The sequence below is a fragment of the Ambystoma mexicanum genome, chromosome 5q, assembly GCF_040938575.1.
Source record: "Ambystoma mexicanum isolate Mex_15411 chromosome 5q, UKY_AmexF1_1, whole genome shotgun sequence".
In the NCBI taxonomy this organism is placed as follows: Eukaryota; Metazoa; Chordata; class Amphibia; order Caudata; family Ambystomatidae; genus Ambystoma; species Ambystoma mexicanum.
In genome coordinates, this window is record NC_090933.1 from 91,973,307 (window position 1) to 91,987,515 (window position 14,209).

The 14,209-nt window shown below is 44.6% G+C and overlaps 1 protein-coding gene across 1 annotated transcript in view; it reads right to left on the reverse strand.

Annotated features, from left to right (window-relative positions):
* Positions 1 to 2,996: 2,996 nt before the first annotated feature.
* Positions 2,997 to 14,209, reverse strand: part of LOC138497245 (glyoxylate/hydroxypyruvate reductase B-like) — a 353,458-nt gene continuing 342,245 nt past the window's right edge. The window contains exon 5 of the mRNA XM_069620580.1: positions 2,997 to 3,308. Within this exon, the coding sequence (XP_069476681.1) occupies positions 3,140 to 3,308 (169 nt within the window). The 3' untranslated portion in view covers positions 2,997 to 3,139. The remainder of the gene's footprint in view (positions 3,309 to 14,209) is intronic.

The following is a 14,209-nucleotide window of genomic DNA, read 5'->3' on the forward strand; positions in this document are numbered from 1 at the left end:
ACACAATTCGTCCGTATACTGATGCAACCAATGATGTCATGTCTGCGTCTCTTGGCTCTGCCTCGTTTCGGGGTGCCCCAAACACCTCTTGATCCCGGCTTGATCATCCCGTCCTCGCCATTCTCTCCACCTTCCTTATTTTACTACGTACACGATGGAACAAGTGGGGGAAGGTCCCTATTCGGGCGCCATATTGAAGGGGCCCCTGGGCACCCACGCGTTGTGGAAACAAGGCAAATCACCACACACGAACTGATACGCCAGACACAAGGTTGTATTCCCAAAAGCTAGGGTTTATTGCAAAGCAAATAGTCTCAGTTGGCCAACTCGGTCTCACGCCCCGCGACGTGTGTCTCCAGACCTCAAGGGATGCAAGAAAGCAAATAACGTACATCAGTTACATGTATACAAAATGGACATCCTATAATCAGTCATGACATGTTTAACACCGCCCATTGTATAGTTTCTTTGAACTGGGTTTGATGATTGACAATTTCGACGAATATGACACCTTCGAACATCTATTTTAGCAACAATATGCAACATTGCAAGTCTAGAGACATATTTCTTTGTTGAACAGAACACAGTGCTTCTGTTCTTGCGAGCAAGCAAGCTGCATACGGGGGAAGTGTCGCATTCCAGGCCTTGCTATCTCCTATTTGCTATTTGTGTCCTGGGAGTCAGCAAGCTCTACTGGGCTTAGGAAAGGGGGGCCGTAAGAGAAGCATAATTCAAGCCTTTAACTGTTTCTTTCTAGCATTTCTACCATATTAACAAGACTAGCTGGCATCAGTGAAATGATTAAATGCTGTGTTGCTCTCCTCCAAGGCTATATGCGGGAGGGGATTGGGCATTCCTCTCTGTGGCTGCCTACCTTATGTTTCAACGAATAACTCCCGGCCTCGCGGCCTTGCTCTTAACAGTGAAGCAGAATAAGCAGAATAAGCTTTCGGCTAAGAAGTTTGGAACAGAAAGTAATGAGCAAACGTTAGAGAACAAAACGGCGATTCTTGCCACATTAAAATGGCCACACATTGGTTAAACTTATGAGTCTGTAATTCTGACATTTGGTACATGAGACGGTTGGTTTTCGGCCAACATGATACATTGCCATTGATCGTGAGAGGTATCTATTTTCTAGACTGCCACTTATACACTCAGGATGTGACCATTATGGGTGAAGTCCTAGAGTGGAGGCAGAGGAAATGAGGGCCAGAGGCAGGTTAGAGGCGAGGGAAAAATGTTAGCTAGCAGGTAGGTGAGAGGTAGGTTAAAAGGGTAACTCGGAGGCGAGGAAGTAGGCTCTTAGTTTGGTCTTGAAGAAATCCATATGGACTCTTACTCAGATGTCCGTGGGAAGAGAATTCCAGGCAAATGGAGCAAGAAGAGAGAAAGAACGTAAGCGAGAAGAAGCACAGGGAGGGCAAGGAGGCACAAGGATAGTCAAGGAGGCAGAGCTGAGATTACGAGAAGGCTTGTAAAGTTGAATAGAGGAGGATAGATACAGTGGTGCCTTACCGTGGATAGACCTATGAACCAGGAGAAGAAATTTAAATCTGGACCTGTTTTGCATCTTCAGTCATCCAGCATGATGACGGTACGAGGAAGTACGTGTGAAGGGAGGGAGTTCAAAGATAGTCCTGGTAGCAAAGGTAATGATCTTGTCGAGAGGACAGAAAGCATAGTTGGATGCTGGCACAGTAGTCCAGTTTAGAGAAGACAAGGGTGGTGAAGAGATGCTTGGTGGTGTTGAAAGGAAGGAGGTGTCTGATTTTTCTAATATTTAGGATGTTGAAGTGAACTGATGTTCCAGTTTTGGATATGAAAGTAGAGAAGGTGTGAGAAGGTTCATAGATGACACCAAGGTTTCTAGCTTAAAAAGAGTAGGGAAAAGTGTCAGGTAGGAACTGGATAGGCAGAGGAAGAGATCAGAGAGCGCTGTTGGAAGGGAAGAAGAGCACCTCGGTTTTGGCAGAGTTTAACATCAGAGAGTGCAAAGCTATCCATTATCTAATGGCAGAGAGACAGTTGGAAATTTTGATAGAGAGATCAGAGGAAGGTTCAGGAAAAGAGAAGAAGATTTAGGTCTCATGCACAAAGAGTTGGTACGAGAACCCAAAGAAGGTGATTAGTGCCCCAAGAATAGAGGTGTAGAATCTAAAGAGGAGCAGACCCAGGACAGAGCCTTGTTGAACACCAACAGTTAGAGGAGTGAGTTGAGAGGTGTTGTTACTCCAGGAGACAGAATTGGCGAGGTGCAAAGTAGGATTCAATCCAGGCAAGGGCTTGATTGAGAATCCCAAGAAGAAAGAGTATTAAGGAGATCAGAGTGATCGACAGTGTCCAATGCAGCAGACAGGTCAAGGAGAATTAGGACAGCGGATAGGTTGGAATGCTTAGCAGAGGCGATGAAGTAGGACACATTCATGAGAGCAGCTTCCGTGGAGTGACAGGAGTGCAAACATGCTTGTAGGGGGTCTCGAAGATTGTGGATGTCGATGAAATTGGTAAGACGGTTGTGTATGAGCGCGATACAACTAAAATATCATATCATATATCATATCATAACACAACCCTTTTGAGCACTTTAGAGTAGTGTGGAAGGAGAGACACAGGGCGAAATTTAGCCGGTAGATTCGGGCCAGCCCCTTGCTTTTTATACAACAAGCACCAAGTATCACATTCTCAGAAAGATGTTACGTGGTCTGAATATCAACCAAAATACTGTAGCATGGATCTGCTGGAGAGCTGCCACTCAGGGAATGATGGACTAAGTGAAAAATGACAAACACTGACCAATCTAAGAACTGGTCTAAAGCAGCCCCATGCATGCCATTCCTGAGATGGTGGTCCAGCCCAGTCCTGCTTGTTATATTCATTTGTGGTCTTGGACTTACAATGGAAAAAAACGTACACGTCCTGAGTTCAAAGAAAAAACAGAACTGCACAACCGGAATGGAACATGTTAGCACAAATGCAGTCAAGGGCACAAGGAATCGAGAAAGTAATCAATTTATTTTGAGACTACATAATTTTGAGAGCATTTCTTTCCTCAGGAGGCCTTCTGTTTTGTGTATATTTTTGCGGCAGAACTAGATGAGCCAGGCTCATTGTCATGCATTTGCACACATGGTAGAGGTCAACATGATAATTTCTCAATGGTGATTTCGTCTGGAACGGAAAGGCCACGGATGACAGCGACAGAGTTTGAGACCAGTCTCTCTACCACTTTCCTTCGAGTCTTGTCAGTGGCGTTCCCAACGTGAGGCGTCACGATAACGTTCTTCATGGTCAGGAGTGGGTGGCCTCTGGAAACAGAAATCGCAAAAAAGTACATATATTTTAAGACACTCCTTGAATGAGAAATCTTACACAACAAACAATGCAGTGTCTAGACTCTGACATAGAACCAAAAAGGTAAACTGGGGACTACAAAGAAATCTCAGATGCTCCTTGAAATCTGGTAACAGGCACACACGTTGCTTTACTATTACACCTTTCAATTAAAGTTAGCTCCCAGCAGGCCCAACTCAAATCAGCCATTTCAACTAAATGTTTTTTTTTCCCCGACCATTTCACAGCTAGCCATCCTATTTTTTTCCTTCAATTATATATTTCTCCTTTTATTTAAAACAAAATGGGTGCGGAGGATCGCCACAGTGACCTCTTTTCTGCCCCCTCTGTTCCTCCATTCATTGTTTTTCACTCTTATTTGTTTGCATTACGTTTATTCCTTATTCCCCCTTGCTGTTAATAATTTAAATAGGTATATTTAATTTTTGATTTTAAGGTGCTTCTGTTTTACTTTTTTTTAAATTTCATACTGTTAACTCTATATGAATACATTGGGCCTCATTACGACCCTGGCGGAGTGGGTTTACGCCAGCGGTATTCGCGGCGGACCCGTCCGCCCTACTACGAGTTCCCGTAGCGCCATGGAGCCGTTTTCCGCCTGGTTTTTCCGGGCGGAGAAATCCATGGCGCTACGGGACCTTGTTGTTAATTACGCCACCGTATTTTACGGTGGCGTAATTAACGCCTTCCCCACTCCCATTATACCCTATGGGGCAAAAATGGGAATGGGGAAGGGTAAAATGGGGAATGGGGATTTACCGCCCCGCCAAGGTCGGAATGGGGCGGTAAATCCGCCAACCCCCATGGCGGTATTGGCAGCTTTCCGCCGTGCTCCATGGTGCATTTTGCACCGCGATCTCCGCCAGGGTCGTAATGAGGGCCATTGACTTGGACTTACCTTGAAATTGGGTTTCAATGTAATGGGTTGCATTGAAATGACTTCCATTTTAATGAACGAGAGGAAGTGGACATCCTGCAATGCGATGTAATGTAAATGTACTTGTAAAACACACTCCTGCCATTTTGGCAGGCTCGTTGTGTGTGACCCTGCAAGGGAAGAGGCGGGTGAAGTTGGTTGCTAGTGGGAAAGAGAGAAACGCACCTGTGAGTCTGAAGGGTTGATGAATGAATGCGGTATAAATATCATGAGTCATGAGTGTCGGTATGAAATCGCATGGCTAGTGGGAGGGACACTTAGGGCGCGTGCTTCATCCCGAGATTACCCCAGTTCAATCAATTGGAAGTCAGCGCTTTGAGACCAGGTTAGCCACTCTCATTTGGAGGGTGCAATAGGATTTAGGAAGAGAGCAGTACAGTTTCGTCATTAGTGTGGGCTGTTTTTAGGCAGCTCGCTGCCATGTGTGATGGGCGATTGTGTGGCTAGGGTAAGGTAGTAAGAACTTGGGGCATGAGTTGGTTAGTGGGGAGGAGAAGAGGAAGCCTGTGGTAGCAGAGGGGAGCCTTTTGATTCAGGTTCATTTTTCAAGTTGCAGTGAAAAGTTTGAGTTGTCTTGAGTTCATATGCTTTCGATTCTATGTAATGGTGTGCAGGAGGCCAACAACGTGCCAGCCTGACAAGAAGTCTGGGCATTGAGGTAATGTACTTGCCAAAGGTTTTACCAGTGGCCCCAAGAGGGTGGCTCGCGGCTAGATGGTAAGAATATCTGACCCCAACATGGGGGAAGAAGAACTTTCTGGTAGAAGCAGAGAAGCAAGCTGGGTGCTATATCTCTGAGATTGTAGGTTTGAGTCAAGGAGAGTGCCAGGTGCTATTCCCTGAGATTGTATCCTAAACTAGGGAACCTGCAGAGATAAATATTCCAATAGTACGGCCCTGAAGGCTGCTTGCGCTACCCCCCCACCCTCTCTCCTCTGTGCACATCTACCAAGGTAGCATTCATTGTTTCGAGTATAATTGCATGCATACATTAGATGCAAGTAGGTGCAACAGATCTTACCACATAGCATTCATATCACCATATCAGTATCCCACACCGCCATCAATGAGACCATTACGCTTTTATTTATTGACGCAAATTTAAACCATATGGGATGGTAAGGCAACCCACACAATCCATGGGTTTACGCATTTTGTTTCATGCAGGCATGCACGGATACGTTTGTGTTTGGGACAGTGGGCTCAGCCTCCCTTTTTGCACTGTCAAGAGAATGAAAGGCCTCCAAAAAGCTTCACAGTGACCCACTGTGAAAGCGTGTATGAAGAACCAGAATGACAACTGTGCTTGATTCTGTGCAAGAGTCTCTTGCTGTACCTTTCATAGGATTTGTGAATGGATGTGGAGTGCTCTGTTGTCATTTATTTTCTTCAAAATACAGAATTTGACACAGACTTAACCTGGGCCTCTTGCCAGTCGTAGAAGAGAACTGGAAATGTCCACTGAGCTGATGCAATCTTTGGCTTGGGCACTGGAGACTGGAGCATCCTTTTTATCCTAACACTGGAACAAGGTCTGGAAATGTTCTCCAGACTCGTAAAGACAACTCTGCCTGCAGAAGCCTCCTATTGTCATCAAAAAACATCAGGGACAGACTGTTCGGATTAGCTCAAGTTTGCCAAACATGCGTAAACTCATCAATATCAAAAGTTGAAGCAGAGCCACAGCATGTGAAGGTGCCACAGAGCTTGGAGGCCTGACCGAGGAACAGCTATAGGAAGAAGGCACACAACCCTCAAGCTAATCAAACAACTCTAGCCTCCAGAAATTGCTCACAGGCATGGCTTAGGAGAATGCACCACAAAGCAATCCAGCAACTGTGCATAAGGAGCCATCTTCCCAAAATCCTCACCCGGAAGCAAGAAGAAAGGCTGCTCTCAGAAGATGGATAATGAAGAGCGAGAGACCTGCATGAAGGAAACGTAAAGCGGATGGGCCTATGGCCCTCAGCGAGACAGCAGAGTGAAGCTCCATTAGATGTGCCGCTCTGAGCTATAAGCAAAGTGGCAAAACAAAGACAGAGCTGGAGACCAAGACCCTCCAGATTCAGAGACCTTACTAGACCCTTTAGAGTTGCTTTCCATATACACGTTAGACTAGCTTTCAGGTGGGAGAAAGAGCCTTTGTGCTTGCCTCCACCCGAAGGCGTGATGCGATTTACTGGAACCTTTAGCTAGGTAGCCTGCAATCAAACCTCAGGCCACCTCGGCTGAACATCTCCATGACTGTGGTACTTCTTTGGGGATGGTAATTACTGGCCAAGATCTCTCACCCCAAGAGTGCTACAGCATTGGCCAAAGATTCCAAGTTTCCGACCGTAAAACAGTAACATACCCTGTTCTGCGAGATGGTTGAAGCGTAGTGACAGTACCTGATGAAACTGTAGAACAACTAGATTGACAGAAGCTAAATCACTTATTTTTGGGAAGTGAGCCTCTAAGCCAGGGACCAGGGGGACGTTTTAGTCTACAACTCTCATCAACCCTGCCAGGAAAGTAAATGGTGAGGGATCATGGGATGTGTAGTCCAAAACATCTGCAAAGCCACAGGTTGCAGACCCCTGCCCTAAACACTGAGATGTCACCAAGCACCACGACAAGCTTTGGGAGCCTGCAAAGTATTGATGTGGGCACCAAGAGAGATCTGATTGTGAATGCGAAGCCAATTTCCAGCCAGTCCGGACCAAAGATTCTGCAGGAAGAAGAATCTCACTCAGAGTCTAAACCAGCTTCTGAATTCTACAACCTACTGCAAAGATCATATTTCAGTTTGATCACTATTCCCCTCAATTCCAATGTTGAGCTGCTCCACGTTGCTCGAGGAGCTCAACCTTCCCAGGAATGACCATATTGGTTATTAGCAATCGGAAATTGCCCATCTTTCCTTGGTCATCACATTTCCGGATGTTCTTCTCTTTCTCCTTGCTGTGTCCCAGACGGTGGTCCTGACACGCCATGTTCATTGGTGCAGTGACACCTAGTTCACAAGCCCCGTGCACCGTGTCCCCTGCATTCCGTCCAGGCTATCCCTTCCTGTGAGATAACTGATTGCTCTTGGGAGACAAGTGACAGTCAGTGCTTTGAGGCGTTGGGCTATGAACGTGGGATGCAGTAGGTGTATGTTACAGATCATGATTGGATGTTCCTGTGCAGTCTTTCTCTGATAGTTTACTGTGGTCAATGTTTATAACTGTCAACACCCATGTTCTCAATACACAATGCACTTTGCATGCTGTTAGGGAGATTTGTCTACATCCCTCTGTTGAGGGATGTAAAACCATCTACTCTAATGGCAACACAGGGATTCCAACCAAAAGACAAACTCATCTCTGTAAATTGGTAGCCATGGCAAAGCACTCCAGCGTCGCTCAAGGGAGTGGGAAGGCTGGCAGTGAAATACAATTACTCCCTGTAATTATCCGCATAGAATACACCAGAATGGTATAATGAAAAATATATATTTTATTATAAAATTACACAAGCAGCAAAAATAAGTACTTGAAGCTTATTTGAAATGAGCATGAAACGTAAGCATAATGCGTAAAAGCCTTTTACACATCTTGTTGACGTCATGGCTCATTTTCATTTATTTGTGTGGTGGAGTGGAGGGGTGGATCTTAAAGGCATAGTCCAGTAAAAAATGTTATTGTCCCTACGGGTCGGCCATGTTTTTTTAAGCCTAAGTGGCTCGATTTTAGAAAACTTTCCTATGGACCTTACCTGAGTTTTCGTCCATTAAACGCACGTGAAAACAGGCACCAGGGAGCCGCCATTTTGTGATAATCCTATCACTTGCCGCATCGCCCTGGCTGACCTGCTTCTGCGACACTAAATCAATTCCCCTGCCCCTGAGCCTGTCATCAGCAGACTCGTACCGGCCATTTCCCAACGCCAAAGCACGTCTTGTGTCAACATTCGCTGCGCTTCAGCTAATGACGTGTCTCCATGGAAATGGCAGGATGCCTCTTTCCTCAATAAGTATAAACAGACCGTTTCACAACACACAGCAGCAGATTTTCGATTCCATTCCTCTCTCTGTGTTACTTAGAGTATTTTGTGACTCGTTTCTGTGCTCTGGTCAGCTACCTTCGCCGCTTGTAGCCCGTGTGAACACCTGTACCATCTCGGTAAATTATTTTACTTTGTTTACCACACAATGGCTACAATAATGCCCTACATGTACGAGCCCGAGTATACCGAGGAGGAACTACTGGAAAGGGAAGCATGCGAAAACGATGGGGATTCAGACGGCAGTTGGCAGGATGAATCAACAGATGAAGAGCCTGGGCCTAGTCGCATGGACGGCGTCTCCACCTGTGCACATGCAATCGGTGCGAGCTAATGCCAACCGAGGAGGGGAACTGCTGCTGCCGAGAAAACTCGGGATGCCTGGCCTACATTTCGGAAGGCGAGCCACGACCGCAATGCATCACCGAGCTGCCAGAGTTCAGGGCAGCCTGCCTCACACGGGCCGTGTTGAGAATAATGATGGTGCTTATGCACGAACTTCGCACAACTGTTCGTCCGCGTAATCCGAGTAACGAGTAAGTATACTCTGCTTGTCATGCCACTCCTATTTCATGGTCTTCTACTATATCCAAAATTATATATTCATATAGTAACGCATGAAAGTCGTTCAATAGTGTGCATTGTCTAGATAGCATTTGTCCGTGCAGAATGCCATTAGTTACAAGAATTGTCATTGACAACAAACGTTTATTAAACTTATCTTGGTCATTTAAAAACAGTTTGTTTCATTCCTTTTCACAGGTGGTACATGCTGGTGGCCTATCGTTCCTTTACATGGTGGCTCCACGGGAGGCTTGGACACCGCGTTCGAAGAGTGATACCCGCCTGTGCCGTTCGTGCCATAAGAGAAACGTTCCCGAGTGACAGCGGTCAGTACAGGGGATTTTCTCTCGCTGTGCTGCAACCTGACCTGTATAATCTTTAAAGTCTTGTATTTTTGTGTCATGAAAATAAGATACAAAATAAAACACCACATATATTTTAACAACAGTTGTTTCGATTTTTTAAATGAATCAAGTGTGTCTCCATTCAAGGATGGACGTCAGACATCTGTGCTCCGAATGGGTGAAGCTCTGGTCGCTGTGAAGCAGGGTGGTCACTATCTATCTAAGCTAACATAACATATTCTCGATAATGCATGCACTAAATAACACTTGTTCAAAGTCTTTCAGTAGGCTATGTCTCTATAAAAGTCACACATATATCTATACTAACAATTACCATTGGATTATACAGGCCTTAGGGTCTTGACCATTATAATACACCGGTTGAAGTGTGGGTCTGTGCTCACAAGAATCTCCGGTATGTGGCATTTGTTATTGATAAGCAACGATATACTATCAAAGGCGGTTCGCGCCAGTGGATGAGCGCTGGCATGGGGGGCTGTCACGGGCGCGAAAGGCCAAGGTGCCAAACTGCATGAACACTTCAAAAGGTATCCCACGCCAAGGGGCCATCGGTCACATGGTCTCCTCAGACCCCGTGTCTCCAGCCAGGCCTCCCCTTGAAGCAGGCCGCCCCCCTGCAATCCACATAAGTGTCTCCATTCAGCAGTCTTCCTGAGCCTTATCTGCACGCCCCAGGCCCCTCCATCCCACCCACCCTCTATCAAAGGCGGTTCGCGCCAGTGGATGCGCGCTGTCAGGGGCGCGAAAGGCCAAGGTGCCAAACTACATGTACACTTCAAAAGGTATCCCATGCCAAGGGGCCATCGGTCACATGGCCTCCTCAGACCCCATGTCTCCAGCCAGGCCTCCACTTGAAGCAGGCCGCCCCCCTAATACCACGACATACATACGTCATTCATTCACAAACACACCCCTGTTTCTAATACTTTATAAACCACTTGATATGTCTCATGAGGACATCTTTGTGCTTTGCAAGTCAACTCCTGAACGTGCTACCTGGCAACCACTGAGATCTACGCTAATCTGCTCATCGTCGTGCTATCCGTGAACTTCTGTGACCGCTTAGAGCAAACCCATCAGTGTGCTACCTGTGGCCACCCACCTATTCTCCTGCAACATACTGCTCTGCTTGCTGAATCCAACTGTTTGTTGGTCAAGGTAAGGCCATGTATCCTAGTCATATTTCGCAGATTTTTAAATTTCTATCTATTTGCGAGTAGAGTACACAATAGTGCTATGTTCATTGGTCTCATTGCTATTGACTTGAGTTTCCATTGCTATGCTATCAATAGATCTATTTATTTTCATCTGTGTCTATTGTCATCGAATTGCATCCTTCGGGGGTCAAGTCTATAATGTAAGCATGTTTCCTTCTCGTGCAAGACAGAACATCCAAGGGACGAGTCACATGTTCAGATTTTAGTCACATCATTTATACATTTCTGCAACTTATGCAAATACTAAGCCGCACATAATGAACTGGTATAGTTCCTGCGACCAAAACAAACCTTGCATTGATCATTGTATGATTCATTTACTTTTGTATCAAATCTTTATTCTTGAAGATTGTATAATAATGTCGATATTTACTTTTCAGATTTATCAACAATGCCTGCCTGTTCGATTAGCGGTTGCCCTTCGAAGACCCATGCGAAATCTGAAGGCACTACAATGATGTATTCCCGAAAACCTTTGATCGAATAAGAGAATGGGTCAGACATTGCAGATATCCACTGGATGAGCTGGAAAGTAGAGTCCAACAAGTCTTACAGGACAAGAGGGGTGATCGATACCGCATCTGCAGCCGGCACTTTTCCTTGGACATGTACACAACATCTTGGGTAACAAAGAAGAATAAACGGCGAGCGACACAGAAATTGCTCGAAAACGCTATTCCCACTCTATTCGTCCACATTCCACCACCAGTGAGTCAAGTGTCCGGATTTAGCTTTAGGCCTTGCGGTAGTGTGTAGGTAGCCGAATGGATTCATTGATATTGTAGGTGTTCTATCCCTTGTAATAATTTCGAAATTGATATGAGTGTATAGTTTTTTGAATAATGACATTTATCAATATATTCTTTTTCGATTTCATAACCCACAAAAGCAATGTATATATATGGGAACAGGGAACTGTGCTGTATTGAGCATTTTTCAAGTATTCTGTCGCCTTACATGGCTATTTTTAATATTGGCATTTCATTATCAATCATTAATTTACCTTTACAACTTCTTGACTATCCCTTGAATCTGAAGCAAGAACATTCTACATCCTTGACGTGGTCGCAGTTATCAACCACTTCTAGCGCATATCAGGTAATCTTACTAGGCTAATCCGCTACAGACTTGTTTTATGCATGTCAAGTAATAGTTTTATTCTATCATGTAATTATTTTACCGAATGTTTGGTTAGTGCTTTCCAATTGATATACACCTTAGTTATCGTCCACTGGTGTTTGTTTTCAGTTATAATTAGTGTTATCCATACTAATGCAAGTACTGTCTTTCAGGGAGATGCTGAAGCGTCCGCCACATCTACAACGTTTCTAGATGTTCTTCACCAGCAGGAGGTATGGATGCTGACAGCTCCATCGAGCGTCATCATCAGAGCTGGAATTCTTGTCGTTTGATTGTTCTACACAATGTTTTATTCGTGGTTAGCCGTTGATATGTACCCGTGCTGTCGACCCCAGGTGTGTTTCATGTTTTCACTATTGTAATCCTCACTAATGCAAGTACTATGTTTCAGGCAGTTGATGGAGCGTCAACCCCTGCACTTGATGCAGAGCCTGACATTCAAGTAATTCCAGGGGAAGTGGAAGCGAGACCATGCGTATACGAATCGGCGCAACAGCTTTCGGAAGTGCGCACTACATTTGCAACATCCATAGATATTCTTCAGCAGCACGAGGTATGGATACTGACAGCTCCATCATGCGTGATCATATAACGTGATTCCATTTGCTATACTTTCTTCCCTATTAACGCAAGTGCTGTGTTTCAGGGAGACGACAGAGCTTCCACTACAATCACAACATCCCATTTAGATGATGCAGATGTAAATAAATCGGAGAAATACGTCGATGAAATGTGATCATATTTAGATTTTCCTTGATTCTTTTAGACAATGCATCATTTGTGGTTATCTCTTTATATGTACCTGTGCCGTCGACCCCAAGTGTGTGTTATGTTTCCAATATTGAAAACCATACTAATGCAAGTACTGTGTTTCAGGGAGACGACTGAGCTTCCACTACAATCACAACATCCCATTTTGATGATGCAGATGTAAAGGAATCGGAGAAATAAGTCGATGAAATCTGCATATTTATATTTTCCTTGATTGTTTTAGACAATGCATCATTTGTGGTTATCTCTTTATATGTACCTGTGCCGTCGACCCCAAGTGTGTGTTATGTTTCCAATATTGAAAACCATACTAATGCAAGTACTGTGTTTCAGTGAGATGCTGATGCCTCCTCTCCAATACAACCATTCATGGCAGTCCATGCAGAGCCAGAGGTATGGATACTGACAGCTCCATCGAAATAGATCATCACTGGTCGAATACTTGTCGTTTGATTGTTGCACACAATGTTTAAATCGTGTTTGGCTATTGAGATGTACCTGTGTGTTCGTCCTCACGTGTGTTTTATGCTAACAATATTTTGATACATAGTAATGAAAGTACTATGTTTCAGGGAGACGATGGAGCCTCATTCCGTGCTGTCTATGCGGATACAGAAAATATAGTCGTTGCAGCGCAAGAGGAAGGGAGGACATGCGGAAATGAATCGGAGCTACAGCGTGCAAATGTTGAAGGTCCAGTCAAAAAAGTTGCAAAGAAAATAAACCAAAAAAAGGTTAGTTACAAACAGTTCATATCTTTAAAAAAATGTTTGTGCTGGGGGCTATTTTATGTTTTTTTCCAGTCAATTGGACTACACTTTATCTTGTGTTTAAACTGAACATCCCTTTTCCAATCTCTCCTCTAGTTACCCGTGGGTGTCAGAACTATACATGCACAGACAGTGAAGCGAATGAGAGATGTTGCTTGCCAGACCATGTACACTATGGAGGAACTATTAATTGAGGCGAGGCGTGTTCAGGCTCGAGATGCTCATGTCCAAGGGCCAGAACATGAATTAACTGTGTTTGGAGAATACAGCAAAGTTGCATTGGACCATTGCTACAGTGCGACCGCACCACCACAAGAAGATGATATTGAATGTATTGAAGATAGCTTTGAAGTAGTTGCAGATCAATTCACATAATCTACACCCGCCAAAAAATTGCCACCCGAAAAACCTGTCGACATTGTTGTGTTCTCCCATCAATGTTGAAGTAACAGATATCGAAATGACAGAGAATGAACCAGCCGCAGCATCCATAGACACATCAGAACTTGATATCAGCGATATTACTTTCCAATGTGTTGAAATCTCCACAACGTCACAGGCTGAAACAACGTTGACGCAGGATGACAGTCTAATGAAAGAGAGCAAATACATTGTATTCGACAGTTGTTTGATGGAAATTATATCAGTGGAATATCTACGATCAAGGGGAATGCACATCGACCTCATAGCCACGGACAGACATGTTTCAATTGCCAAGACAATGAGAGAGCAGTTCCCACATATTAATCATCAATTTGACGTTTGGCATCTTGCTAAATCAATCAGTAAGAAAATCTCGGCTGCAGGAAAAAAAAAAGGTTTTGAAAGTATTTTGCAGTGGTCACAGTCTATCACCAACCATCTTTGGTGGAGCTCAAAAACTTGTGAAGGGTCAGTGGAAATACTACTTGAAAAATGGCGGTCACTGATGCACCACTGTACCAACGTTCACCACTGGTCAGAAAACCTACATTTCCACCAATGTGAACATGGCCCTTTCTCCCCAGAGGAGGCACGGAAGAAGAAGTGGTTGATTCCATCTTCACCGACATACAAAGCCATTGA